Source organism: Tyto alba, unplaced genomic scaffold (genome assembly GCF_018691265.1).
Source record: "Tyto alba isolate M040663 unplaced genomic scaffold, T.alba_DEE_v4.0 Super-Scaffold_22, whole genome shotgun sequence".
Classification (NCBI taxonomy): Eukaryota; Metazoa; Chordata; class Aves; order Strigiformes; family Tytonidae; genus Tyto; species Tyto alba.
The window spans coordinates 28,899,748-28,927,581 of record NW_024881296.1 but is presented as its reverse complement, the minus strand read 5'-3'; the positions used below and the strand labels follow the sequence as shown (position 1 = coordinate 28,927,581).

The window sequence follows — 27,834 nt, the reverse complement described above, 5'->3', positions numbered from 1 at the left end:
ATATAGCAAGATTTTGCATATACTTCAGCAGTTTAATGAGTGCATGCAAGGGGCTGTGGGAAACCTACTACAAAATCAAAGCATAAATAAAATCCGAACAACTAGAGAGCGACAGGGTCTGAGGCTTGGCAACACCACCACCACTCACCCACCTGCGCTTTGTTGAACACCTAACACCTTGCAGAGCCAAAAAAAATGTTCATTGGCGCAGAGAACAGGAGGCTAAATTGTGTGAAATGTGTCCCCAGAACTAGCGATTACAGAACTTCAAGTGTAAGGTCTTGTAGATGAGAAGATAGGGTTTTAATAGCAACCATTTTCTCATCAGGAGTTTGGCAGCCTAACTGTTCAATGGCTCTGAACAGAGGTTAACACTTAAGAAAGATTTCTTGCAGGATTTCTGGCCTATTTTGCAGGATTCCTGGTGCAGCTGGATCAATAATGAAGTGGTATTTTTTGGTACTGTCTGAACCCAAAATGCACAAGGAAGCATCAACGAACAAAAAAAAAAAAAATGACTGGTGGGGGAGAAGAAGGGGTGTGTTGAATTTTTTGATGCAGAGAAAAGCTATGACGGGTTGCAGATGGCTGCCTGGACCCAGAGCGGCACTGGATAAGATGGAGCACAGTGCTGTGCCTGCCTGGGCTGTCTGTGACCTGCAAACTGCCTGTGCTGCCCGTCTGTGTGGAATGACGAGCGGAGGAGGTGGGGGGCAGTTTGAAAAGCAGCTTCCCCAAAAGAAATTCAGGGAGGAGAGCACGATCTTCCAGCAGGTGAGGTTTGTAGGGTTCAAGATGTTGTTCTGTTTCCTGCCAAAGCAAAGATGAAAAATAAATTGACATCGCTACCAGATATAGTCTTGATAGGTTAATCTCAGAAATGAACTCTCTCGAACTCTTCAGTAGAAATGGGATTTAGTGGGATTAAATGTGATGTAGGGAGAATCATTAGTGGGGCCACTGACCTGGAGAATGGGGAGAATCTTTGGGAGCAGAGCTCTCAGAGAATATGGTGGATATACAGATTCTTGAAAGAAAGTAATAACTTAAAAATCTCCTAAAGTGGAGAAGGAAGATCCTGTTAAATGTTTAAAGCAAGACATTTTTTCCTTTCCAGAAGCAGGAACAGCTGCAGCAGTAAAGAATTGCACAGAACTGCTTGCAACTCAGCCATCCTCTTCTTTCAAACAAGCCCAGAGTCACAACATTGGGTTAAAATCCCCAGAATCACAGAGAGAGAAGGTGCCTTTTCTAGGTCTCCAGTCTGGCCTGCTGCTTCAAGCAGGCTCAGCTGTGAGCTCAGACCCAGTTGCTCAGGACATTACCCAACCAGGTCTTAGGAACTTCTGGTGATGGAGACTGCACAGCCTCAGTGGTCAACCTCTTCTTGAAGTCAAGAAAATTCAAGAGAGCGCCAGTCTTCCAATTTGTGTGGGAGGACATAAGAGTGTTTCAGGCATTGTCTCAAGCTACTTTAGTGAAAAGTATTCTCTAGCAAGTATAGTCTGATGTTGGTCTCTCAGAGTACTTGCCCAAGACCATCTGAAAAGGAGACTGCTGCTTGGATAAGGAGAGGTTAAACATACTTGTCACCAAGCTAGGCTGATTTTCCACATGCTGGGGCATGAGGGGAAAAAAGAGAAGAGGAAAGATTCAGGTGGATGAGACATAGAGCCGAGTGGTTAACAAAGGTAGGAGCTGGCTGTGCCTTCCTTGCTATAGTACATTTTAAGGCAAAAACATACAGGAGAGGCAAAAGAAGATGAAGCCTTATTAAAGAGGCTGGAAAAATAACCTTGGTGATGATTCTCTCTTATGTCAGAGAATAAAGACAGTATTCATCAATGAACTTCCTACTACAGTTGGTGATATTCAACAGGTCTGTAAGAGCATTGGCTGGGTTTATATTTATGTTTGAGAGGAGTGGATTTGTGTTCTGAAGACAGAGACAATGAAAGGGTAGGGGGTTAGTAGATGATGGTGTAATTATATAGTAAATTATATCAGCCAATACAATTTTTTTCAGTAACTGTTAAAGGGATGAAAAGCCCTTCTTTATATGCAGTGAAGGCAGACAGATGTATTATTGTGCAATTAAAAGATGTGCATTTATAGAGTGGTCTGAAGGAGATAACTGTAGAACATGAGGACTGCTGCTGTGCATGCTCCCCTCTCCCCCAAATATTGGGGGAAATATTTCCTGAGCAGACTGTATTGGGGGAAAAGGCAGCAGGCAGGTTAGAAGTCTAGCCCTTGATCAATCAGGATGACTGATAGCTACACAAAGCAGCATATAGAAAAGTTGGCAAACTCAGAAAGCAAAGATATTTGTAGTACTATTAGAAGAGACTGCTTGTCTTCTATATGTATTGCATTCATGCCAATTGACTAGTTCTCACTAGTATTGGCAGACTAGTAGCATGTTAGGTATGTATATCCAGAGCAGTTTGGATTCGTGATAGGGGGACAAATTTCACATAATAATAGAAAAACTCTACTGTGAGCTGTACAATGGATAATAATAACAGGAGATTTATCTGGAGGTCACCTGACAAAGAAAATGCCACCGAGCAGCTAGAGGGGATATTTAGAAACATTGCATTTGGGAAAATGTGTTTGGAGGTAAGGTAAGACCTTGTGTTTTTGCAGTGTATAAGGGGTTTTAGGCTTTTGTATTAGGGAAAGGAATGTCTTTAAGCTGGTTAATTTACATGTCAGGATCCTTGGTGGTGTCTGCAACTACAGCAGGAGAACATCTGTCTGCAGCAATTAGGCAGGAACTTCCAAACTAAAGGGCTGCTTACAGATGGAGTGGATAGCTTGCCAGGCAGATGATGTAGGGCTGTTTATACAAACCCACTTTTCCTCTTAAAAGCAGTAGAATAGCAAACACATATCACTGACAGTCTTTGGGTATAAAATTAATTATGATAAATCTGAAATGTTAAGTGCCTGCTAGTTTGAAAAAATTACACTGGGAGGGGAAAACCCCCTCGCCTTCATTAAGCAGGCTAAGAATTCATACTACTGTGACAGAAAAACACAAGGTCTTATTGAATGTTTATTGCACTGTTTAAAATAGTAAAAGCTTTTGTAGAATGGGTATAGATGAAGCTTTCTTGGATGTGCAGAACAGCTTTCAGTAAAATGAATATATTTCACACCTGTCCTGTTTATTGCTGTTGTCAAGATTAGAGAACTAAGATTGTTAAAGAATTTCTTCTCAGAATCTATCAAACGTGTAAGCCTGTTTTAGTCAGGGAATATATTGACCCGCAAGAGTAGGATGTGAAATCATCTGAAGATATTTGAAGATACTCTATGGTGTAGGAGGGTTTTATCAGTATGTTTATTTTTACTGTATGTAATATTAATATTTATAGAAAAGTTTACATAACACTTTGCTCCACTATTTATTAGATGACATAGGATTTAATGAGAGCTAAAATCTATTTGGTTTCAACAGAAAAGGTGACTTTGCATGTAAAATCTCAGAGAAAAAACATCAAGGAAAGAAGTTTGAACTAAACTGTGGGGAAAGCTGTAGAATAGTTGCCTTTGATCTCCCCTTGCTCCCTTAACTCCCTCCTAAATGTAGTGTAAAGAAAACATTTGTACTCTGTAGCTACTATTTCTCTTTATGATCATGCACATTTTCTGATGATGGTAAGTAGTGTTACAGAGGTTGTTGTCAAAGGTACTGCTTATTCCAGTACCTTATAGTTGTGGAAGAAACTCAAATAACAGCCTCTCTACTACTCTGGTTTATCTACCTATGCTTTTCTCTGAGAAGTTCATTTTATAGAGAAAGAAAATCCAATATCCTACCCTTTACAAGTGCTAGACAAGGTGTTGCTCAAAGCAATAATTTCCTACCCTACCAATTTCCCTGCGATTTGCTAAAACATAGTTCAGTTTCTCCATCATGTATCTCATCAGACTAGACCAATCAAAAAAAAAAAAAAGGAAGAAGGAAGAGGATCCATATCTGAAGCACAAACATTCCATAGCCAGAATCTTTTGAATTCCAATTGATACTGGATAATATAGTATTTTTGCTTTGTATGTGTTAGTATGCTGAGGATGGATACAAGACTTAGTTCTTACTAACAGTTACATATATTCCATGTTAGAAAGAAAATATTAACCTCAATTTCCTGCAGTTTCTGTCTGTTCCAGTCCAGTTTTTTACCTGGCTAGGGAAAAAAAAAAAAAAAAGATAACAAGTAAATTTTTAATATATTTTTTAAAAAATATATTGTTCTGTGCTGAATTGTCCTTGCAGCCTGGCATGACTGCCCTAGGAGTGCAGGGCATCACTGCTTGTTTTTGGGAGATGGAGTTCTGTGGCTGCTGGATCAAGGACTTGAATTCATGTGATTTTTTTCAAGTTATAATTTCCAACTCAGTTTCTGATCTGAAATGTCAAGCAATATGCAAGCAGAATAGTGTGCCTTTGTAGTTATGATAGGACACTGTTTGCATGAGGTTGTTTCCACCCCGCCACCACCCCCACCAGCTTTTGTTCTTTCACTGACCCCAGTGGTTCCTGCACTATCTGCAGACTTTGCAGCATCCGAATGCACATGCAGCTGCTCGATTTCTGAGAGGGAAAGATTTGGGAACAGTGACTTCTGCCTCTGCCCCAGGGCCCTGGGAGGAGCACTGGCTGGGCTGCTCCTTCTACGGAAGGCTCACAGCAACCTGTTCCTTTCTTCTTGTTTCTCCCAACACCTCCCCAGACCATCACATTTACTTTTCCAGGAGTCCCAGTGATAATGTCAGTTGCTGAGATTGGAAAATGAAGTGATAGAGAAGATCAGGCAATGGGAAGGCGACTGGGTCCCCTCCAGAACCCCATTCCTGTTTCCAGAGAGTTGAAATTACTTTCTGCTTTTATATACAAATGGAAAGTCAGTTCTGGAAAATGAGATTTGACTTTTCAGGTGGAGAAGCAGGACAGGCTGTTCACCTCCCATGTGGGGAGTAACCACTTGTAGCCACTTCTGGAGGCCTTTGTGCACATGAGATCTCTCTGCCCAGCACCATCTGCATCCACAGCTGCTGAGGCACCTGGGGATGGGCCAGCAGAGCAACCGCGGGAGCCAGCACAAGGACCACATGCACCGGTACTTGATACCTGAGATCTAGTCAAAAATGCTCTTCCTAGATCGAGGAAAAAAGTGCACATTTGCCGAGCTTTCTTTCATAAAAACAGAGAGAATAAGATCTCATATGGAAACAACAAATCTGAAGTATGTGCTCACAGATGCAATGCACTTGCCACACAAATAAGATGGTGCTGGAAGAAGTGATTTCTTTTTCTCTATAACAATTCCTCCATGCTGCAATGGATCCTATTGCATTCTGGAGAGAGAATTGCTCAGCCATTAGGTTTTGGGGAGGAATAAAACAAGAAGCTTACTTTAAGGTGAACTGGAATATATGTCTTTCATTAGGATTTTAGGCACACTTCTGTCTTCTGGTAGAATTTGAATCAATTTTGTCTCCATGTGGTTGATGCAGGACTGTGTTTGAATATCCATGAATACAGTGTATATTACCTTGCTTCACTTGTGTGGCAACTAATAGAGTACAGTGGTTTTCCCAGTAGTATACATCTGGTATTAGAGCCTGGTCCAAAACATTAAGCAGTTTTACAACTATAGACAGAATTTTATGACATTCTTCAGTAATGTGATAATGATGCACTGATTCTTACAAAGCTTCGTGGACTTTCTCATCAGTGTAGAACCAAATTAAAATTTAACTTTTTCAAAATTTTCAAGAGTTTAGGTACATGTTTCACGGATTCGGCAAGTCCTAACCAAATATTTGGGCAGAAAAGGTTCTTGTGAGTTTTCTAGCAGAGGTTCTGAATTGCTTTTCTATAATAAATTCAAAAGCTAATTTGCAGAACCTCTGTATTAGATATCACTTGTAAGTAGAGTCTAACTATTTAAGATTATTTTTCATACAGTTCTTGATTTTACTTTGGTAACCATTATCTACTGAATATACTGTTACAGTAAAGTCTAGGAAAAAACACCACTTTTTCTGGATGTTACTTTAACATATACTTAATGTTTATACAAGCTGATGTGTTTTGAAGAAGAAGACAGTAATCTTACTGCTTTTACTGTTACGTCTTGCAATTCCTAGAACAAGCAAAACAAAAAAAAAAAAAAAAAAAGAAAAAAATTCTGCTTAGTATGAATTGCACAAGAGTATGATAAGTAGAGAAATACTTTTTATATGCCTTCACACGCACATGCCAAAAGGCCTCTGCCAGAGTTATTCTCTATTGGAATTTACAGGGGTTTGTGAAGAGCAAATACTGAAGCAGTGTCTTGCTCTTTCTCCTTTAAAATACAATTTGAGGAGGATCCTGAGGAACTGGATTGCTCAGAAAAGGATCTGTTCAATAAATATCTAAAACAGAACTCTTGGGTTGCTAAGCTGTAACTTAAAGGTAAAGTTTGAGACAAAACAAAATTAAATTATTGTTTGTACAGTTTACTGTTCCTTTGGGATTTATAAAAACATCTCCAGTATTTTTTGCCTCCACCCAAAAAATTCTGTCTGTTGTATTATAAGTTTTAGACTTCAGCTCCCTCCTCTTTCTGAAAGGCTTTAGCAATTATTTGAATTCCCTAATAACATTTTAAAACACAGGAGACAAAAGCCTCAGCTTCTGTTTTCAGCCCTAGTTGTGGAGAAAGGCAGTGTTGCAGCATATGCTGTCAGTGAGAAGACTGGGCATTTTGCGTGTAAAATAGTTTGAAATACTCCTAATATATTTGTTGCTGGTTTGGTTTTGTGGTTTTTCTATATTAACAAAAAACAGGGATAAAATGCACAGGGATTTTAGTTAACTTCAAATATAAGGTAATGTAGATAGCGCAATTAAACATGTTTACTAGAGACACTTCTTAAATGATGAAGTAATTGGAAGACATTACATAGGGTGTTCTTACAGGATGTCATGGCCTCCAGAAGGGGAATGATGCTGGCACACTGCATCCCTGGGGAGCTCCCTCGCCGGCTCCCTCGGGCGCGGGGTGCCTGCATGTGCCTCCCAGGAGCTCTCTTGGTGCTGACACAGTACATAAAGCTTTAGCAAGGTTTATGCCCACGGTGGGTCCAAACTGCAGACCTGGCTTCTAGGTGTAGTTCCAGCATCATGGTTGATGAATGGAGACTTCTGGGTTAGGCCAGTTAGCAGACTGGTCAGTAGTACGGTTTTTACAATGTTGATTCATGTTTCTGTCCGTTCATGGTGGTTTTGGAAGATTATTAAACAAATAAACATTGATGCAAAGGTTGAGCAGCAAGCAGTTCACTGTCTGAAAACCAAGTTTTTTCCCCACTTTTTGTGGAAGGACATACAGAGTAGGAGGAAGGAGAAAAATACTTTCTCTCCCCTGCTCTGTCCATCCTCCTCAGTGAGGGGCCAGGCACAAACCATTTCTGTTTCCAAGGCAAGAGAGGGTTACCCTCCCCTCAGGTATCCATGGCTTTTCCTCCCGAAGGGTAGTGTTTGATGCAGGTCCCTTATGTGACATTGCTCTTCGTAACTTCATTGTCAAAGTGAGATCAAGACTAGGTGTACATAATTATGGCGTGAGAGAAGAAGGTGGAGATGTAAAGGATCATTGCGCTCTGGTTATAGCGAGCTACGATGAACTCTCTCTGCGCATCTTGCTAGTTCTTCTTCCTTTCAGATACTAAGGTTTTGCAGTTTCTGAAACAAGGAGGTGGGATAGAACCCCGTATTCACCAGAACAAGCTGGGCAGAGGCTACCTGGCAGCGGCTTGCCCCCTCGGGGGCCTCAGCGAAGCCGTGGTTGCCCGCACATCTGCTGGGGAGGAAGCCCCAGCGCCAGCTGCTCCTGCTGCTGCTTGGCGTCCCGCTCAGGGAAACACGAAACCAGGTTCTGGGGAAATACCGGTCTTTGCCAATGGCAAGCACCTATTTAGATGTGTTTACCAACTGTTTTGTAATTACAGAAATATGTAGCTAATTATTTTTCTTTGCGTCAGCTCCTGCTCACCTCTTTTAAGAATGTGCAACAAATAAAGAAAGTAAACTGCTATTTAATTGTACTTTAGACAGAAAATATTTAATGCAACTGAACCATAACAGAGAATGGGGCACAGAGAGTAGGCTGGTGTTAAAAGTAACATGATGTTGATTATCTTATGCCACATTCTAAAGTTTTAAATTTTAAATGCATAGTACATAGCAAAGGTGGTCCAGATCAGTGATCTCTTCAACTGCAAGAGGTAGCATATTTACTGAGTTCTAGCCAGGTTAGGGTTCTGGATTTGGTGGATTGCATTTTATTTTTCTTTTTTTTCCAAAGATCCAATTGTTTGAAAAATACAGTGTAAAAACAGGAAGAGAAAAGCATTTTCCAAGATGTAGAACAGTCAGGCTTCCACTTTATGCAGCTTTTTTCCTGTGTCTAGTATCAAAATGAAGAAGGTTCCACTCCAAATAGTTATATTATCCTGATCTGCTATTTTTATTTTTTTCTAAACAGAAAAACATAAGAAAAAGAGTTTTTCATCAAATTAATCTTTTCTGATGAAGAAATATTAGATGATCAAATGTGGGCTTGCTCAGGAAATACTTATCTTGAATAAGCAAATAATACTAAGGTTACCTGTGTTTATTTTGGACAAAGTTCTCTTGCCTTATTGTTCAATAATTCACTGAATTATGAAGGTATTTGTGTGTTCCACAGAGAAACTAAACCAAATATAAAACCAGTAGGAGAGTTTTCAGCTATTTGCCATAGATATTTCTTTTGAATGCAAAAAAAGAATTTATTGCAATGTATGATTATGATGTACAAACAAAAGTGAAATCATTAGACTCAATCATTTGTTTCTGCAGACTCATGTGCAGATAAAGCTCTCAATCAGAGCAAAGCTTCAGGTGGTGAGTGAAGTACAACGCCAGCCTCAGAAGTAGGCAGTGAGTAGAGGGAAGGCTAAATTACCAGTGAGTCACAGAGAAGGGGATGAAGAAGAAGGGTCACACTCGATTTAGGATTATATACGTAGATATATATATATATATATATATGGTGCAGAGGGGAGTTGGAAAAGAGGAGGTGAAGAGCATGCAGAGACTGATGAGGAAGGATCATCCTGTGGTTAATGCACAAGGTTGAGACTCATTTACTTTACTATGTCTCGCTTACCTCTAAAGTTGACTCTGTACTGAGATGCACCTTAAAGAGTTGTGCAAGCACCGTATGATCTTTAGACAGACGTGTTTGATATGGGGTAACAGGCTGAGTCAGCGGAGACTGTATCTCCACTTCTGTGAGGTGAATGGCAGCCATGCAGTTCTGGGACAAAATGAGAAAGGAGCAAATCCCAAAGGTCTCGCGCTTTTCCTACTTGGCTTCTCCACAGGCAAAACTACCATTCTGTAAAAACTATTGACAGACTTTAGGTTTTGGCTGATGTTAAGTGTTTCAGAAGTAGGCAATGTGTTGCTATAATGGCAGTTGCTGTATTACTACTTAAAGTTTTGAACATGTATCTTTTGTAGTTTCACTGGGTGTAGAAATATCATGGGCAAAGCTATAGAAATAGAGGAAAATTTTCTTAAGTGTCCTGCTAAGAGCTGAAAGCAAATTTTGGTTTGATGGCATGAGTAAAACCCTCTGCATTAATTTTCTTTGCATGTTGCCTAACTTAACTGTTGCTAATGTGAAAAGCAGAGATAATTAGTGTTTTCATTGTGGCAGTGTAGACCAGGACTGCAGGTAGAAAATGCTGTTGAACCAGGGAACTTGCTGTCTACACAGAACAAACAAAACACAGAAGTGGAAAACTGAAGCATGGAAAGGAAGTGATTTGTTCCATAAGAAACCAGGAAATGATCTCAGGGTTTATGATTGCCATCCTGCATTTTAATTCTAAGAGTGGCCTCTCTCTCAGAAATAAAAAAAAAAGTTAATCTCATATTATTAAACATTTCCCACAAACAAACTCCATTTGTTCTATTCCACTTTGGAATTATTAGCATTTTCCTATTAATATTTATGTCATTATATCAATTGTTACTTTGCATAAATTAAGTATATATAATATATAAATTTTTGATCAATGGGTATGTTAGATACATATGGATTCTAGTATCAATCAGTTTCTGCTTGTCTACATAATAGTGTCTTAGCAGAAAATAAGGATGATACTTTGTGGCTCAGGTAACTCATCAATGCAGCCCATAAAATGCATATACTTTCAAACAACGGTTCTTGAGGAAATTGTAGAATAAAAAAAAAAAAGTTAAACGATCACTTAACAAATATTATAGGTAGGCGAGAAATTAGAATGCAGAACAGTAAAGCAAGCTGGGCTGAATAAATGTCATCAATTACCTCAACTTTCTGCAGAAAAAAGAATCCATTCTTCAACTACAAATCTCTCACTGGCAGATTCAAGGAGTCTGGTTGTGTTTTCACAGTGGAAGCATTTAAAGCACTGATAATGTTCAAATCAGTAATCCATGTAATAGCGTAAAATGTATATGTTTGAGGTAATTTGGTTTGAAGTTGCAGTACATAGGGTCTCTGAAAGAGCAGCTATATCTAGAACATTATTACAGTTCAGAATATATAATTTATAGTTTAGATTACTTAGGGTCTGGGTGTAACTATGAGTGAAGAAAATCATATCTTTTGATCACTGGGAATAGAAGTAGCTTGACCTAATGCACTGTTCATAGAGATCTGAACTCTATACCGCTTTTTGGCACTGGTCTTGTACACAACACAGATTTTTTGTGTTTTTTCTTTGGCATGAAATAGAAGTCATTATATTAAACTACTTAACCTATTTTGGAAATTTGTGTGTATGGAACTGGAAGCGTACAAGTCTTAAAAGTTTGTTATTAAATACATGTTTATTTTAATATTTGGGAGTCTAGCAAAGACTGGGATCCAAGAATTACAATTTAAATAACTAATAATGTGGTTTTATTTATGCTGTAATTTATTTGGAAGAGGGATAGGAGTAGCATGACAGTAAGATATTATCTTCAAAGTTGCCATGGTAATGTAACCTACTACCTGTTGCTAAGATCATGCTATAGTTGTTGTTATTACTTTTATTACAGCTATTAACATTTCAGGATGTATCCTTTAGCTTTTAAGGTGTTATTTTAGATTCAATTTCATACATAAGAAAACCAGTAAGTTTTGCCACTTCCTGTCAGGGCTCTAGGGCAAAAGCAGTGATAGCAATGCAAGAACGTGATTCTGCTAACATAGGTACCATCCTCTAATGCAGAGTAATTTACAAGCTATCTAACTGTTTAGGAAGACGAGAATTACCAAGACAGTTCAGTGCCCTATCTATATTAATATCTGCTTTCCCTGAAAAGTCAGTGGTCAATATCTGGGGACAAAAAAGCCTGAAACCCCAACAATAATGCAATATGACAGCTTCAGAATACAGATGCGTGGTTTTAGAAATGGTAATACCCATTTCACTGAGAGGATCCTGCCCGCTGCAAGTCTGGTTTCCTGATCCAGCGAAGTGCCCTGGGACCTCTTTTACTACAGTGAACCCTGCTGAGCAGCAGTGGTATGATCAGCCTCAGGTCAGCCAGAGTACTGCCATTCCAGACCACAGCAGCAGCGAGACTCTCAGGATGCCATCAGTCACATGGTGCTGCTTGTGAGTGCTATAAACTGCAGGTGAGAATGGGAATTATAAATGGATCAATCAAAAAAAAAAAAAAAAAAAAAAAAAGCAGAATCATGTCTCCTCTGAGCTGCCTGTTCTCCCAGGCTTTCATTTTGATCTTTTAATAGTGAGCTCAGTCCCCTAGATACTAGATGCTGAGCTCTTTACAGTATAGGTCAAGCAAAGTATTTACCAAAGTCAGGATGGTTGTCTAAACTGTTCCTTTCAGCTTTGGAGGCAGTCATAGGTGACTTCTGTCTTCTGCACTTATAATGCTATATAACAAGTCTCTGTCCTTTCTTGTTGGCTTCTTTTATCCAAGACCTGTCTCCTGCTTTTGTTTCATTAACTCTCTGTTCTTGGCTTCTAGATACCCACATTTGTCTATCTAGCCTTCTGCATTGGCTGAATTTTGCAAAATTTGTGCTGGCAAACTCCTGTATCTCATGTCTCCAAAATTAAAAGTTGGTATGTGAATAAGCAGTCTGTGTAATTTGCTTATGTTCTCATGCTCCCTTTCTGTCTTTGTGTCCTGTGGTTTAGTACTTTATGTAGACTTTATATAAACTTCTGTGTTTTTGTTGAGAAAATACTGATAGTTAAGTATCACACAGTAGTATCACCAAACTAATTATTTTTTTCTAGAGAACAGTGCTCCAATTACTATTGCACAAATGCTGATTTTTGTTTAACTGAGCTGTGGGATAACACTACACTGTGTGACTGCACACAGTATGTATTTTGAGGGTGTGTTCACATTGCTGTGAACTGAAGGTGTATGCGCCTATTATATTTATTACAAAATAAATAGTAACATTCACAGGGATAATCACAGTGAAAAGCTTACTTACAGATAAGAGGCATGGTGTGTTCTCAGCTGTCTGAATATGATCCTTACGGGCAAAGTCTCATATTCTTCCCCTGGTATGCTGTACTCATAATCATGGCACCTAATTTAGGAACAGAAGTGTCTTAGATTCCATCTGCAGTAAAAGTCAAAAACATGCAATTCTGAAAGGCAATTCAGTCTCTAAGTGTTAGTCACTGAGCAGAGGCACCAGTGACTCCACTGACTTACACCTACGGGTGCATGAAATGTATCTCACCTTAAGGCAATAATTCACAGCCCATAGTCATACTCAGAAACAAATGAAAGCATTTCCAGTGCAATATAATGTATCGACGTTTTGGAAGCCTGCTTTCTTTAGTGCATGCAGGATTGTCTATCCTAATCAACTCTGACCATTTTTTCAGTCAGAGATAGGTACTTAGTTTTGCAGGCTCTACGTTTGCCCATGCAGGAACGAACAGGTCTGTGAAGAGGGCAGTGTGGGTGCTGACTGCTTCAGTATCTGAATTTCTGATGACTGCTGGTACTTGATTCTCTATGGTAGTTTTCTCATCCTCTTGAACTTCAGTCGTCTGCAAGCACCTTTTCCAAAGCCTGCATGTTGTAATACATTTACCTCGAGATCTTTCAGTTCAAAGTCTTTTCACCAGAGTTACTAATCTGATTTGATATGGTTTAAGGGAAAATTTCAAGAGTCTCTGTGAAATTACTCTAAATTTTCATTTGTCAAAATGGACCAGCTGTTAAAGGCATGCCTGTGGATCCCAGTGTCTTCCTCTGTCTGTATATCCAGATAGGCTATGAATCAGTACAAAAGCAAACTTACCAGGAGACTTCTAGCATTGAGGAGGGTTTTATGAATAGACTGTCAGCTTCTGTCTCTTGCATTTTACTGATTGGTACAAGCAGTGGTGATAATATTGTTTAAGAGATTAAGATACAGCAGTTGTATGGAATTTGGTCAGTAGAGGAGGGCAGAAATTACAATTGGTGGGTACAGTCAGGCAGTGCCACTTGTTTATGTTGAGCGTAAGAACCATCATTTACTCCAAAATACAGGTTTGTAAGAAAACAGAGGGTGAGTGAAATGTTTCATTGCAACTGTTGCTGGTCTGGAGATGGAATTTTGAATAGCTGAAATTCAAGTAATTGACTGGTAAAAAAAATAAATAAAAATAATTCATTCATGGGTTAGGACCACTGTAGGGGAAATTAAGTGATTTTCTGTGTAAAAAATATCTACAAAACCAAACGATGGCTTCTACGTTGTCACTTTATCCCCTTTTTGTAAAAAAAAGAGTACCAAGAGTTACCTGCCTTTGCAGAGCATTTTGAAATGAGACTACAGAACGCATTGGATAAAATCACTACTTAAGAGCTCATTAGGACTATTTCCAGAAACAGCAGAACTATGTATTGTATGGCACAGAAAACCTCACGATTTGGAATATTTACATGCTTAAAAATTCAGTGCTTACAAGTGGATGAAGTGAGGTGGCTCCCCCAGTTTCTCCTGCTGGCAAGGAAGAGTCGTCCTGTTGCTGTAACCTCTAACATCAGCCTTACTGTGTCTGCTCAGAGGAAACGTTCTTGTTTGCTGAAGATCTTATGCACATGCGGAAATGTGCATAAAATGCTTTCTGCAGACAAGAATTTACAGTAACCTTTATAGCACTAATACAGCAGAATGAAAATAACCCAGACAAGCAGAAACCACCCTGAACAAGCATTAGATGTCTTCAAATAAAAAAATAATTACAGTAATTCTGCTACTTGTTTTTAACCTAACTTTTCATCTAATTTTGCTACTTTAATACAGCAACACTTCCCTCTTTTAGAAAGCTTTCCACTAAAAGCAGAATGATGCTTAAACCATCAACAACTCATCTTCCTTCATCTCAGAAATCCCAAACCTTTTCATAACTGAAATAGTGAAGGAGCCAGGGCCTCCATGGAGTCCACGAGGGGCTTTACTATTGCCAGTTGTTTTTCCATGGAAAGTACGCAGCCACTGCAGTATGTGTCCTAGAACAGTTAGCTTAAATATTTGGATGAAGATTGTAGAAAGGCTTGACTAGAATAAATACTTCTAACCTCTTGTGAATTTGCTGTGGTATTTCTGACTTACCGCATGGAGCTGTGTACTGACTAAAATCAATAATTTGGTGGCTGGTCCTAACTGCTGCTGCATGAAGCTTCTCTGTTGTTTTGTCACAGCTACGGCCCTGTTTTCTCTCCTAATTTGTTGTGCTTGCTCAGTGAAATTGAATCCCATGTCATTTCAGGCAAGTCTTGGAGAAGTTGTTTTCCTTGGTGCAGATGGCTCTTTCCTCCAGATGTGACAGGCAGCTAAGAGCTGCCTCATTTTTTCTTAACCCTTCTGCCCATCTTGAAATCACATTGATGATGTGGCCACAGTAGCACCATGATTTTTGTCTCGTATCTGACTTTCCTGTGACTATAAGCTGTCATTCGTGTCAGTCTCAGCATGTGCCACACAGGCTCCTGTTACCTAATGTAAGTTGCTTTGGACTGTTTGGTTTGTTTTCTTGTCTGTTTTAATGAGGACAACATAAAACTCAAGTGCGTGGTGGCCCCTGGGAGATGTCCCTGCTGGAAGCTCTCACGGCAGCTTGGCTCCGGCGAGGGTGCAGCCCTTCGTGTTTGCAGTTCCAAATGTTCCAGCCTTGCATCTTGAGCCCAAAGCAGCCAAGGAGAACCTGTACCCTTGCTGTTTCCCTTCACCCTGCTTGTTTCACTTGGGAACACAATGAGCTGTCAAAATTTCCTGCCCTGTTTCCACAGAATCCTTCCTTTTGCTCCAAAAAGGATTATTTATCTAAAACTGCTAATTGCATAAATTGTCAGAACAATTGTTTAGCTTGATTTTAAGGTGGAGAACAGAGAGATGTAAGGGTCTGGTGGACTGATGAAAGTTGCCCTCAAAGTCCTCTGTCAAAGTGAAAAAGACAGTCTGGTATGTTGTTATGAATGGCCTTTGCCTCTCAGAAACTGAAAATCATGTGATATGGTGTACATCTGGTGCAATCTCTATTTTTATTATCTCTGTTGAGTGTACTTAGAGGTAATTAAAAGCAATGGGGAAGAATATAAATGTTTTCCAAATAAGTGAGCCAAGACAAAATGGAGGAAGGCAGGTGTGATTGATTTAGCCCACCACCACTTCCTAACTAATCTTTCTCTAATGATGTGGAAAGAGACTAGGTGGCACCTGGCGAAGTATTTTGAAATAACAGATTAATGAGGTAGAGCTACTTGATAACATCTTTGACTCATCAGAAACTTGCCTTCCCTGAGGGTAAAGTTAATAATCCTCAAATATAAGGATTTTAGTGGCTTTCACTAAGTCAGTGAAGATGCAGATTTACTCTTCATATAGATTCCTACAGTGCTAGAAACAGCCCAAAATTTTATTATCTGTAAAAAATGTAAAATGGCACAAATAGCCCATCAGAATCATCAATAATTTTCCATGACTTCAGGTCCTTGGCTCTGCTGGGTAAGTAAAACTCATTCACATTTTCTTAGTTTGAGGAACACAGAGCTGGTAGCAATTTTACCAATCATTTTGTATAGTCCTTAACTATTTCAGGTCATCTTTCAGTATAAAGCCCATGCCATCAACTGCTTCAGTTGTTTCATCTCCACCTTCAGAATGTTAGTCTTCTGATCACCTAAGTGATTCTTTTACCACTCTGCTGCTTATCAGTGGTTTTATCAACTGCGTCCATTACTTCAGGGTGATTTTTCCTTTTGTAAAATGGCTCTGTATTGCCCAGATCATCCTCCTAGAGGTCCTTCTCTCCACTTTTTCCAGGAGGAATTCAGCTTCCTCAGAGGCAGTATTTCAGATTAATTTAAACCAAAGTGCTTTGACTAATGGCACCAATACCTCCCTTTCTTTCCCTCTCTTTACTGGAATTATCTTGCCTGAATAGTGTACATGTGTGTCTGAGTTGGCCAGTCTTCAGTTCTGTAGGAGACAGCAGCAGCACCATGAGGGGAAGCTGTACGACCAGTAAAATGAAAGTGGAAGCTGCAGGTAGCTGGGCCATAGAGCAGTTGGGGCAGAGAAGGTGACAGTAGTGGTGAACTTTATTTAAAATAGCTGTAGCTGTATATACCTGGTATCTCCCAGCTTTGTGTTATCATCAAATGTCACTAGTGCTGTCTTAATTCTGTGTCAAGATCATCAATAAAAAATTTTAGGACCATTCCCAATATGAGTCTTCTGAAGATCATGCAGCAATTGTTTCCAAGCAAAAGCTTCCTTTCAGTGCACTTTGTCATATTCTTACTTCTAGTCTTTTCCAACTTCAGTTTTTGTACACATCTCTTGCCTTCTCTTATACGCTTAACAAAGTCCATATGATTGAAATGCACTACAGTATTGATTTTTTCCTCTTGTCTAACTGTTAGCTATTTTATTCAAGGTAATTAAGTATCAAATTTTATCTTGTATGGTCTACTTTGAGTAAGCCCACATTGTGTTATCTCCTATGTTCCAGTTGTCTACTTCTCTTCCTCAAAATTTGGGGTCACACTATTAAGATCAGAGTTAGGCAATTCTTTTGATTCGTAACCTTGTATGATTTTGTTATTCTAGTACTATGGTACCTCTCTTGATCTGATAGATATGTTATTTCATGCCCAGAAAGAAAATCAGTCTTTCTGGGTTTTCAGTATCATATGCCTTGGGTTTTTTTCAGATTTTTGGAGTTTGAATTTCTGTCTTTTTTTTTTTTTTCAAAGTCTGTTGATTTAGTCAGGAGTAACATGTTTATCAGTGTGTTAACACAGGGGATTATTTGCAGTTTCCTGTTAATTCATTGATGCATACAGAAAAAAACAAAAGCCTCAATCAAGGCATGCTCTGAATTTACACCCGTTCTTAATTTGCTGATGCTTGTATTAGAGACAGGCTCAAGCCTGTCTGATTTTTTTGGGTCTATATAATGTGTACCATATGCTTGCCATTCTTAGTTTTTCTGTGCAAATCAGCCAATCTGGTGGGTCTACCTGTGGTGGAGAGCAGTGCTTTTCAGTTGGGGTGCTGCCTTACAAGCTCTGACTCATGGGTGCTGATGAGTCTTGCTTCGGTGTTTCATGAACTCCGCAGCTATATGCTCCACCCTTCTGCCCTTTAACAGAAGGATTGCAGGGAAATAGATTGATACACCTCTGTTGCCACAAGTTGCATATGATTTTAAACTGTTGATGAAGGTAGACCCATGCGACCATCACACCTGTGAAGTGCAACAGCTGACGAGCAGGCAGAGCTTTGCACCTCCTGCCCCGGCTACCAGGAGGGGTAAGTGGGGTCAACAACAGCTTGAGTCGGTTTGGGCTGGTTCCATAGAGCAAGTGGTTGGCAGGCGGGAGCTGAGTACAGGGAACACGTGTTCTGCCTCTGGAAACACAAAAGCAAAGCAAAAATAAGGACGAGAGAGAATAGATTTATATTTATAATCAAAAGTGACTGTGTTGGAAATATTCTTAATTTGAGTTCACACTCCTGTGTCTTTCGTACTTCTAAGGACCCCTAGAGGGCACGGAAGTTTTTCTCCACCTCAGATACTTAATAGTTCTACTTGGCTTTCTTCCCTTAAACATAATTGTAAGCACATTTTGAGTGAGCATTAGATAGGAAAACATAACAGCATCTAAGTCCTTCTTTTATGCTGCAAGATGTTTTTATGTTTTTAAACACAAGCAGTAGAAGCTAGCACTGGCAGCCAAATTCTTAAATTATTTTTATTTAGATTAGTCAGATGCTATATTCATATGCCAGAGGAAGCACAAGTCAAACTAACTAATAATTCATAATTTTATTGCAAACTTTAAGAGGCCTACAGTGTGAGCTGTCTGAGGAAGTGCAGTGGGTATGCTTTCAACACTGTGACCTGTGTTTCTATAGAGGGATTGGTATTGTGAAGAATTAGAGTACTCAAACCTGATCCTCTAAAATATCCAAACTATATCTTATTTACAAATTTTTTATATTTTGGTCTTGTTATTTGCCTGTAAAGAAACAATTGCATTACAGTACAAGATATTTAAGTTTATGGAAATGTAAAAATAACATCTGCTTCCCACTACTTCCTATCTACTTGGATAGAGGTTTTGTAACTCTTATTCATCCTGAGTAGCATTTTCTCCTTAAATGAGTTTTGCCTATTTTATCAATATTACGTGGTAAATCAGGAACTAATTGGTGTGAATTACACAGTGATACTAATTCTTAGTATTGTGTTGTTACTTTATGATATTTAAATATACACCCTAAAGCTCTGGAGTAATGCTTATCTGAGAACATCAGGTTTCACTTACATAAAGGAGCTTTGGTGTTTGAGGAGAAGGCTGACATTTTCCAGGATGCTCAAAGAGCAGAAAGTAAAACAAAAACAAATAATCAAACCAACAAACAAACAAAAAAACTTAAAAAAATCTTCATATTTTGTTTGGGGATTTTTTTCATCAACTCATGATTTTGAGACCAGTCCCACAGCTTTGGAGGTCAGTTGGACTGTGAGCCTAGTCCAAGGTTGAGACCTTTGTGTGTGATGCCATGACAGTCAGAATCCAACTGGCCTTGTCTGGGCAAAAAACTGCACTACTCCTGAAGCAGTGAGAGTCTATTTACTGGGCAAGAAGCTGTTCAACAGGATAAACACGAGGTTTTTCGTGTCTTTGTTCTGATAAGAGGATCAGCTGTACTGCTTTACCCAATTACCCAAGGATGTCATGGGAGATGATTTTTTGGACCTAAGTTTTCCCACTGGAGGAGTGTAACGTCATCACTTTGAACAGAAAATAGATCTAGATCTAAACAGCAGAGAAAGGCAGCTGCCCCTTCTAATGTCTCTGGGGATTTTGTGTTTTGCAGGAGATGCACGGGTGAGAGGTCAGACAGGGGTTCTCTCCGAGCGCCGTGGCTCCTACCCGTTTATAGACTTCCGTCTTCTTAACAGTAAGTGCAGCCCTTCCTTCAGGTCTGTATTTAAATAAATAAAAAAAAAAAAAAATCTGTATTGAAGTATATGAACCAAAGTATCTCATTTCATACGTATCTGTAGTTCAGCTGTTTTCACACAGTCAGCATTAATAATGCTATTATTCCCACCCAATGTTTGACTGTGAAATGTTTTGATTGTATGAATACTGTCCATAATGCTGAGTCTGTCAAGTAAATACAGTAGTGCCATGGGGTGTGCTGGAGGGAACAGGGGGTGCTTCAGAATTAAAAAGATAAACCTCTGTGTCCTTTAGCCTCTTAGCCAACAGTTGGAACAGATTTATGTGAGTCTGTTATCCGGTCATATAGAATTGGCACAGAAGGGGAGCATGTGACAGCACTGACCAGTGGTTTACAATAACATTAATTTTTCAAACAATTAGAACCCAATCCAAAGCCCCATGGAGTCTTCTCATTGACGTCAATGGATTTTGGGTCAGGCCAGCAGTGAACATCTGTTAAAAATAATCTTAACCTCATTTTGATTGAAGTTATTTTGCCACTGTTGTAAATAAAGGAGGGAAAATCTAAAAGAAAAAAGAAATCGAGATCCTGTTATGTTTTTTTTCCACCTGATGGATCCTCTATACTGATGCAGACCCATTAGCCAGTGTGTAAAAAATAAAATAAAATAAAAAAGCAGAGAACACTTAGCCTTGGGCCCTGTAGCATTCAGTCTGGATGCTGTGTTAACTCCAATGTTCAGACACAGGCAGATCTTAGTCTGTCCTTGTGTACTGCACAGACCGCTCCATGTAACCTTTGAAACAAAAGTTACTCACTGTCTTCATCAAAACAGACTGAAACTCCAACAGTTTGTTTAGTGATGACACTTCTAAGCTTCTAGCAATTATGCTTTTCATTAAAAAGCAATTGTCAAACCAAAGTTTTACGTCTCCTTTTTGTAACTGTTTGCCTGAATGCCTGGGGAAGGGGAAGGGAGGGAGGTGGTGGGGATGGGAGGAGAAGCCCAGCTGCAAAGGGTGAGGCCTGGCTGGGGCTCAGGAGAAAAGAGAGACTAATAGGAAGGGGAGGACCTGGGCTCTGATCAGCTGCATTCGCCCAAGCTGGCAAGGTGCTTGCTTTTGGTCTTGCTGATTAAAGGTGTTTTCTCGGTCACAAGTCCATCAGAGTGCTTGCTATGGCTGAAGTAGAAAGGCGTAAGGGGTGAGGTGGATCCAGCAGTTTTCCCAGGACAAAGGGAATAATGTACTGGCTGAGCAGAGCTCTGAGGATAGTTTAGTCCTGGCTTGCCAATGCAAAATGTGAAGAACCTGGTTTGGACTCGCTGGAAATACTATTGTTGATGCCCTTGTAAAGACTGAGAGAAAATAAAACACTTCATTCATGAAGTAGAAGTCAATATATATTCACATTCGAATGCGGCTAAATTAATTACTTGCTTTTGATTTTTAATACATACATGTTATTTAAAATTCTCATCATACGTTCTTTCCTCTCCCTGGTTAAAGAAACCAAAAACTTTTCAGCTCTTTTTTCTGATGATAGGGCTTTCAGTTTTATCCCCTGTAGATGAACCCTGCCATCCTTCAGATCCCACGAGCTTCTGGGAACTGGGAAATGCTGGTGCTGTCCATGGGCTGTCTAGGGGGAGATCCATGGCGAGAGATTTACCGGTTAAAACTCAGCCTTTGGTCATACAAGGAGCAGGGCACTCTGCATAATCCCTCTCCTGTAGCTGCCGAACTTAAAAGTGGTGCCTCTCTCCTCAGGCGTCTCTGGTCCCATGGAGGTGAGGCACCTGGGGCTTTATGTTCCTGTGCAAACTGTCCCGGGGACGTCCACTTATTCTTCCTTTTTACTGCTTTTCCTTAACCTGAAAGAAATCACTGCAGCTGATCATGATCTCTGTAAGGAAAAGCAGTGATCCTGACTTTGGATTTCCCATTGTTTTCAGTTTTTTATGTATTTACTGCTTTCTCCTCAGGGAGTGGTGCTGGCTTAATTTTTCAGTGCAAAATGAAGTGAGATTTCTATGCACATGACTGCTAATTTCGTAGACAGCAAGTGCACTGGGCCTGGCTGACTTGGTGATGTATGGGTAGATGAAGATGGTCAGTGTCAGAGCATGCAGATGTGTTTTTCCAGGAAGTAAACAGACTTATATTATTTGTTCATATACATCTGACTGTCAAATCCATTTCTGCTGTGCACACCATATAAGCAGCAAAACCATGGTGTTGCACATCCTGTCAAAAATAAACATATATAAATGTCACTGCTGCAAACTTTTTTGAAAAGAGCCTAACTAATACCTTCAGTAAAATTTTGACACTACGTTACATTTGTTTGGGGGCAATAACTGACAGGCAGCAACTGTATACTGAAAGCTGTTACAGTAAAGGAGGGATGAGGCAGAGAAAATTTTATGGTAAATATCCTCAGAAGTTATAAAGAAATGCATCACAAACATTACTCCAGCTTCTCACTAATTGAGACAAACTGAGCTTAAATAGTGACTGTTCCCGCTACCATCTGAAATATTCCAAATAACAGTACTACCCTTGTTTTAAAGTATGGGGAAAGGCTGAACCTCATTCTTGAATGGAGTTGACATTCATTTTGCAAATTGACATTAAAAAAAAATATTCAGGGCATTGCTATTGTCAGACTAAAGGTTACTTAAATGTGACTTTTTTAACACCCTTTCAGATTCAGTCAAACCGAAGGGGAATTTTCCCTACTATGGCTATTAAGAGTTAACACCGAGTAGACTATATCTTTTTTTTTTTTTTTCTCTGGAGTCCTGCAGTAAAGTCACTGTGTAACTTAAGACACCGTTAAGTCTTTTTGGATAGGAAAACTTCCTGCACTCTGAAAATGGGATCTTCTGTAGCTCTAATCAAAGCCAACTGGATTAATGTTGGCTTCTTGCTGTTTGAGCTAACGTCTGTGATGCCATCTACACATTCCTCCGATGCCTCTCTGCAACACATAGAAAGTTAGTGAGTGTTATTTCACCTTGTCAGTGCCAGGCTGTCAGGACTGTGAGGATTTTGCAAGGATCCTGTCTGGAAGAGATGCAAGGCTTTAGCATCTTCCTGTCTTTCCTCTGCCTAGTTGCAAGCTTTCCTTGAGGCACAGTTGCAATGGTGGATTTTGGGACTCTTAAGATGGCTTTGGGATACAAAACTGAATGTAAAATACCCCTGTGTCACCAAGAGCTCCTCGGTTCTGCATTGCGAGGAGCATATGTTTGCCTCACCCTCTCAAGTCAGTCCCTGCAACTTGTGGAGACTTGCATGACCAACCAGATACGCGCTGGTGTTGGGAGCGTTGAGACAGAAGCTTGAGGGGAAGCTGTGTAGCGGCTCCTCTCCCCAGGGAAGCTGGGGCAGCCGATGCTTGTTAGCCAGCCTGGTGTGAAGGTCCCCCGGAGGCAAGCCAACCAGCCCTTTTTCCATTCTGCCATAATAAGGCAAGAGGACCACCTGCTCCTGATGGCCGTAGATACACCCCTGAAAAAAATTAGCCGGACGTGGCAGGCCTGAGGCTCCACATTCACCTTATGAACAAATATTCAGACTTTACAAACTCCTAAACTAAAAGTTTATAAGGTACAAGAAAAAGGGTTTAAAAGATACAAGTTCTGCACAACCCTAGAGGCTTATAGGAAAATCGGGAGAGGGTTTTCTCTTCGTGCAAATAAGGCGTTCCTTAAAATGGGAGCAGGGGAAGAAAACCTAACCTAACGCAGGTTGAAAGTAATGATGGCAGTTTATTGGCACTTCTGCATTTCTGTGAATTAAATTAACCTTTTTGTGTTCACAGGACAGAAAAAAAGTTAAACTGAATATTTGCAAGGTAATAATGAAGAATTTGAAGCACTTCTGCAGTGAAAATTAACTTGATCCAATTTTCCTTTTAGCAAAACATAGTTTAGATTTGAGAAATAAAGGACGGTAGGGTAAAGCAGCAATAATTTAGTTCTCTGATTGACAAAGTTACTCAGTGAGTCATTGAACCAGATCCTGCCAGTGACTTATATGAATTGATTAAAATAGATTTTATTATGTCATGATGAGCTGTGATGGTGACTATGATGGTACATTTCTTCACTGCCTTAACCAAAGGTTTGAGGGAATTGCTGGTAATAAATCTAGAATTGTAGGTAAGCGAGCAGCAATGACCAAGAAGACCTCACCCCTCACCCTACTCATATTATGTTAGATATTTTGTTTCATTGACAGATGAAACTGAGTAACAAAATAACATAGTTTACATCTGAGATAAGTAACTTTTTATTTACAAACTTGCTTCTCAAGCTTTAAGTCAGAAAACAAGGAGATTTGTAAGGCTTAAATAGTGATTCTCCAGTTCCCATCTTGTTTATGCTGAGCTTTTCTCTGGACTGAATTTTTGCTTGTAAATGACAAAATTATTGGCCTCTATTTGACTATATTTAAATATGGCTGTCATGGAATAATGTAATGAAAATTGTTTCTACTTGCATTTTTAACTTTTCCTGAAAAATTCAGTTAGGGACACTTTGTTTTTGTCACAGTATCAGTCATACCATTGCTTTTGTTAACTTGCACCCACCTGTTTTCAGTAAACTATCCACAATATCTCAGTGTCTGATAGAATTCACTTCTCTATATATTGTTCTAGGAGGGATAACAAGGAAAGGGAAAGGATGTAGCATGTGACCTGCAAAGTTGAGTCTCTGGAACAAAAGGGTTACCTGAAGAAATTTCTGTTTCCTTTCACCTTGCACAGCAGGAACATAGAGTGGGATCTGAGAATATCTAAAAGGTCAAAACATGTCTGTAGACACTCCAAAGACATATCTGTGTATTACCTAGGATCTTGGTATTGTCATGCAGGCAGAAGTTGAGTCCAGAAGAACCCCACCTGCTTTAAGCTTATCTTAGCAAATTAAGTTAGTATAGATGATATACTTTTAGTACCAGATGGTGATAAACAGTGATATTAGGTACCATTCAGTCTCTGTCCTTGATTTGCTATCTGATTTGAGTCAAGCAAAATACTCCTGGGTTTCAGTTTGTTTGCAAATAAAGTGATACTTTGCAGCCATGTGATGAATTAGGTACTACAGAAATTAAAAGTGTTGTCGAGGTTAGTAAGGGAAGGTATGAACTCATGAAAAAGTCTCCATCTCACAGAACCAAAGTCTGTAGATGTTTGAATCTGTGGTTTCTGCCTGTCTACAGAGGGGTCCATTTTCAAAATTTACATTCATTTTTGGTTTTGGATTTTGAACACTCCAGGGCTTTCAGGTAGGGCCCGTCTCCAGGGAAAATAAAACTTAACCACAGCCACCAGCCCAAAACTGAACCATCAAGTAACCTGAATCCAAATGAGTGAGGTTAAAAAGAGTTTGGCTAACTGTCATGTTTTGTTGCCTTTGGCTAGAAAAAGAAGTGGGAGTGAGAGATGCTTTTTTAGATATTTCTGACCCAGGTTAAATTAGGACACTAAAAGTCTTATGAGGAAGTTTCAAGGGTTGATTGGATTACTTGGATCCCAACCCAGCCTGTGGAGATGAGTCCAAAGTTCCAGATGGTTATTAAATTAGAAAGAGAGAGATCTTATGAGGTCCGCATCATTGCTACATAATACCTCCCTTTGTTCCTCATGGATAAGCACATCCAGAAGGTACTCATCAACATCCCAAAGGCATACGGGCTTCTTAATCTGGTTAGCTTGTGTCTGGTTTGAATGGGAGGAACATTTCCAGAACTGGTCAGGCTATGGCCTTGCTTTCAGTTATGTATTCAAGGAAGAGGAATAGGGATTCTCTTAATAATGTTTCAGCACAAAGGTTGTTCTGTTTTCTAGTAATACTTTGCTATATTCAGAAAATCTTCCTGTCATTGGAAGTCAGTCTGGTTCCCCCTTTTCATCAAACAACAGCAAGGTTTTTTGGTTTGGGGCATTGATTGCATTTTTAAGTGTTTTTAAGAGTTGTTATCTGCAAAATTAAATAACAAGGTAGATTGAAAGTATACTCCCTGCCATTTGTGCTCCTTGTTTAACTTTTATGCTATATTTGTAGAAAATGAAAGCCAGAATGTAAAACCAATTGATGCATGTGCCCTTATATGCTAACACAACACAGCAGTTTGGGCTATGAATGCTTCAGGAGAACTCGTGAGAGCAAGCAGAGCAAACAAAAAACTAGATGTGCTTCCCACACAAAGTCTTAATGAACACTGACCTGAATATACAGGTTAGTAACTTATTTTTTTAATACAGATTTGGGATTCGGCTCAACTGGGAATGTCCCTTTAAAAGTTTCCAAAAGATGTGTGACCCATTCCGCCACCCCACCTTCTTTTCCCTGATTAGAAAAGGGAAAGGGTGTACTGAAGATAACACTGAGGATACTTTCCGAATGACCAGAGGAAAAGAAAGAACAAGGATCATTAAGATGATAAATGAAAGTTGGGTTTGCTGTTATTACAGGTTATGTTGCTATTTCTCAAGGGGAGTGAAGGGGGAGGAGATATACCATTTCCTGTTGGAGAAACTATAATCAGCTACAGAACATTTGCAGTTTTAGGTAAAAAACGTCCTGACTGTGCTACTGTATGAAGATTGAAGTGGCAAAGTGAAGGTTCATATTGAAATTATAATGACTTTGTGGCAAAATGGAACACAACATGCCATTTCCTAAGAACTTGAAGGAGGCTTAATAAAAGATGCCAAGATGTTTGTTGGCATAAAGATGATTGGTGACCCCAATGAAGGCTTCAAATTGTGAAGAGAAACATATCTAAATTCAATTTAAATTTGGATTTAATCTATTCCTCTTCCTGGTATTAAGGCTAATATTCTGTTACCTAACTGGTCTTTGAAACCCTAATTTCTCTAGAACTTGGTGTAATGGGATTAATAGATACATGAGTGGGATCAGCTGCATAATTCTTTAGTTTTGTAGTCTCTTTCAAACAGTGTCAAAAGGAATATATTTTGGGATGGGGGAGAAACTACATGACTAGTGTTCTTAAAGGTGCCAACAAATGTGCAGGAACATTATGATTTGGAAACTGAGCTGTTACAAGCCACCATCACCTCAGGTGATGTTCAGAGAGGAGGAAATCCTACAGCAAGGTGACCTAGGAAGTTGGTGTCCCAGAACCTCTCACATTTCATTAATGGCATTAGCCAAAGAAGCACATGAGTACCTCTTCTGTAAACAGGACAGTGCACTTGTGCAGGTGGCTGAAGAATGGAGTATTGACTCAAGGCAGAAAATTGTAAAGATCTTTTGTTTTATTTCTTCTAATTTTCTGCTTTTCTCTGATGTGTTCAGAGTCCCCCTCTCTTTCTCACAGTCTCTTCCTAATTGAAAAAATATGTTTACCCATTTAAAGAGAAATAATACAGTTGCAACCCCTATGAACAATGGCAGCTAACAGAAAGAGCTTGACCCCTGAAATTGAATTTTATCAAAAGTCAAGGAACAAAGAATTGTTTGGACATTAGAGAAGCAAGTAAAACAAAAATGTTTATAGCACACCCTTTTTGGATTCCCATGTAGTTTGAGGAAGTCTCATGAGGATTTCTACATTTACAGGATTGCAGTACAAAACCTGTTTATCTGTAGATATGATATAGTGCAAGGTGTTAATCTTTGGCTTCTTAGTTACGGTGACCAGTGTATATTCAGATGATAAAAGTGACACAATCTTACTATTTTTGAATCAAACCTGTTTGCAGTTTCTCACATTAGCCGCAGACAATTGAGAAGTATAACTGGAATATTCATCTGAGCTTCTTGGTCCTTCTGCACTAGACTGAAAGCTTTCAAGCGATAATCCTTTTACATAGGTTTGTGGTGCTCCGTGCACTTTCTCAGGCCTTTCTTCAAAACTACAGTGTTTCCTTACCAAAGGGTTTTTGGACTACAAGGTGCAAGGTAACGAGAAAGCCTAGACAGTGCAGAGAGATGTTATATGTTAGTTTATCAGTGTCTTCTCCAAAATTCAGATTTGAAATACTAAGTTTGGAATTAATTTTTAGATTACCTGTGCTTGTTCAGCTATCCCCTACTCATACTGCTGTTGTCTTTTGGATAATATGATAAATCCATAATTTAAGAAGATATTAAGGCGGCACATCTTTTTTTTTTTTTTTCTATCATCAGTACTACTCTTCTTCATAAGAAGAATTTAGCAACAAAGTCATGCAATGAGTATGCCAAACAAGACTTCAGTAAAGGTGATCTAAATGTCTGACATGATTTGAC

At 39.4% G+C, this 27,834-nt stretch overlaps 1 protein-coding gene across 6 annotated transcripts in view; it reads left to right on the top strand.

The window, feature by feature from the left end:
- Positions 1-27,834, top strand: part of PDE7B (phosphodiesterase 7B) — a 179,731-nt gene that overhangs the window by 122,488 nt on the left and 29,409 nt on the right. For 5 of the 6 annotated variants that reach the window (XM_032983224.2, XM_032983223.2, XM_032983221.2 and 2 more), the window contains one exon: positions 19,470-19,553. In XM_032983224.2, the coding sequence (XP_032839115.1) occupies positions 19,470-19,553 (84 nt within the window). Of the gene's footprint in view, positions 1-17,800; positions 17,895-19,469; positions 19,554-27,834 lie in introns of those variants that run through there. The other variant, XM_009964604.3, reaches the window with a different exon arrangement.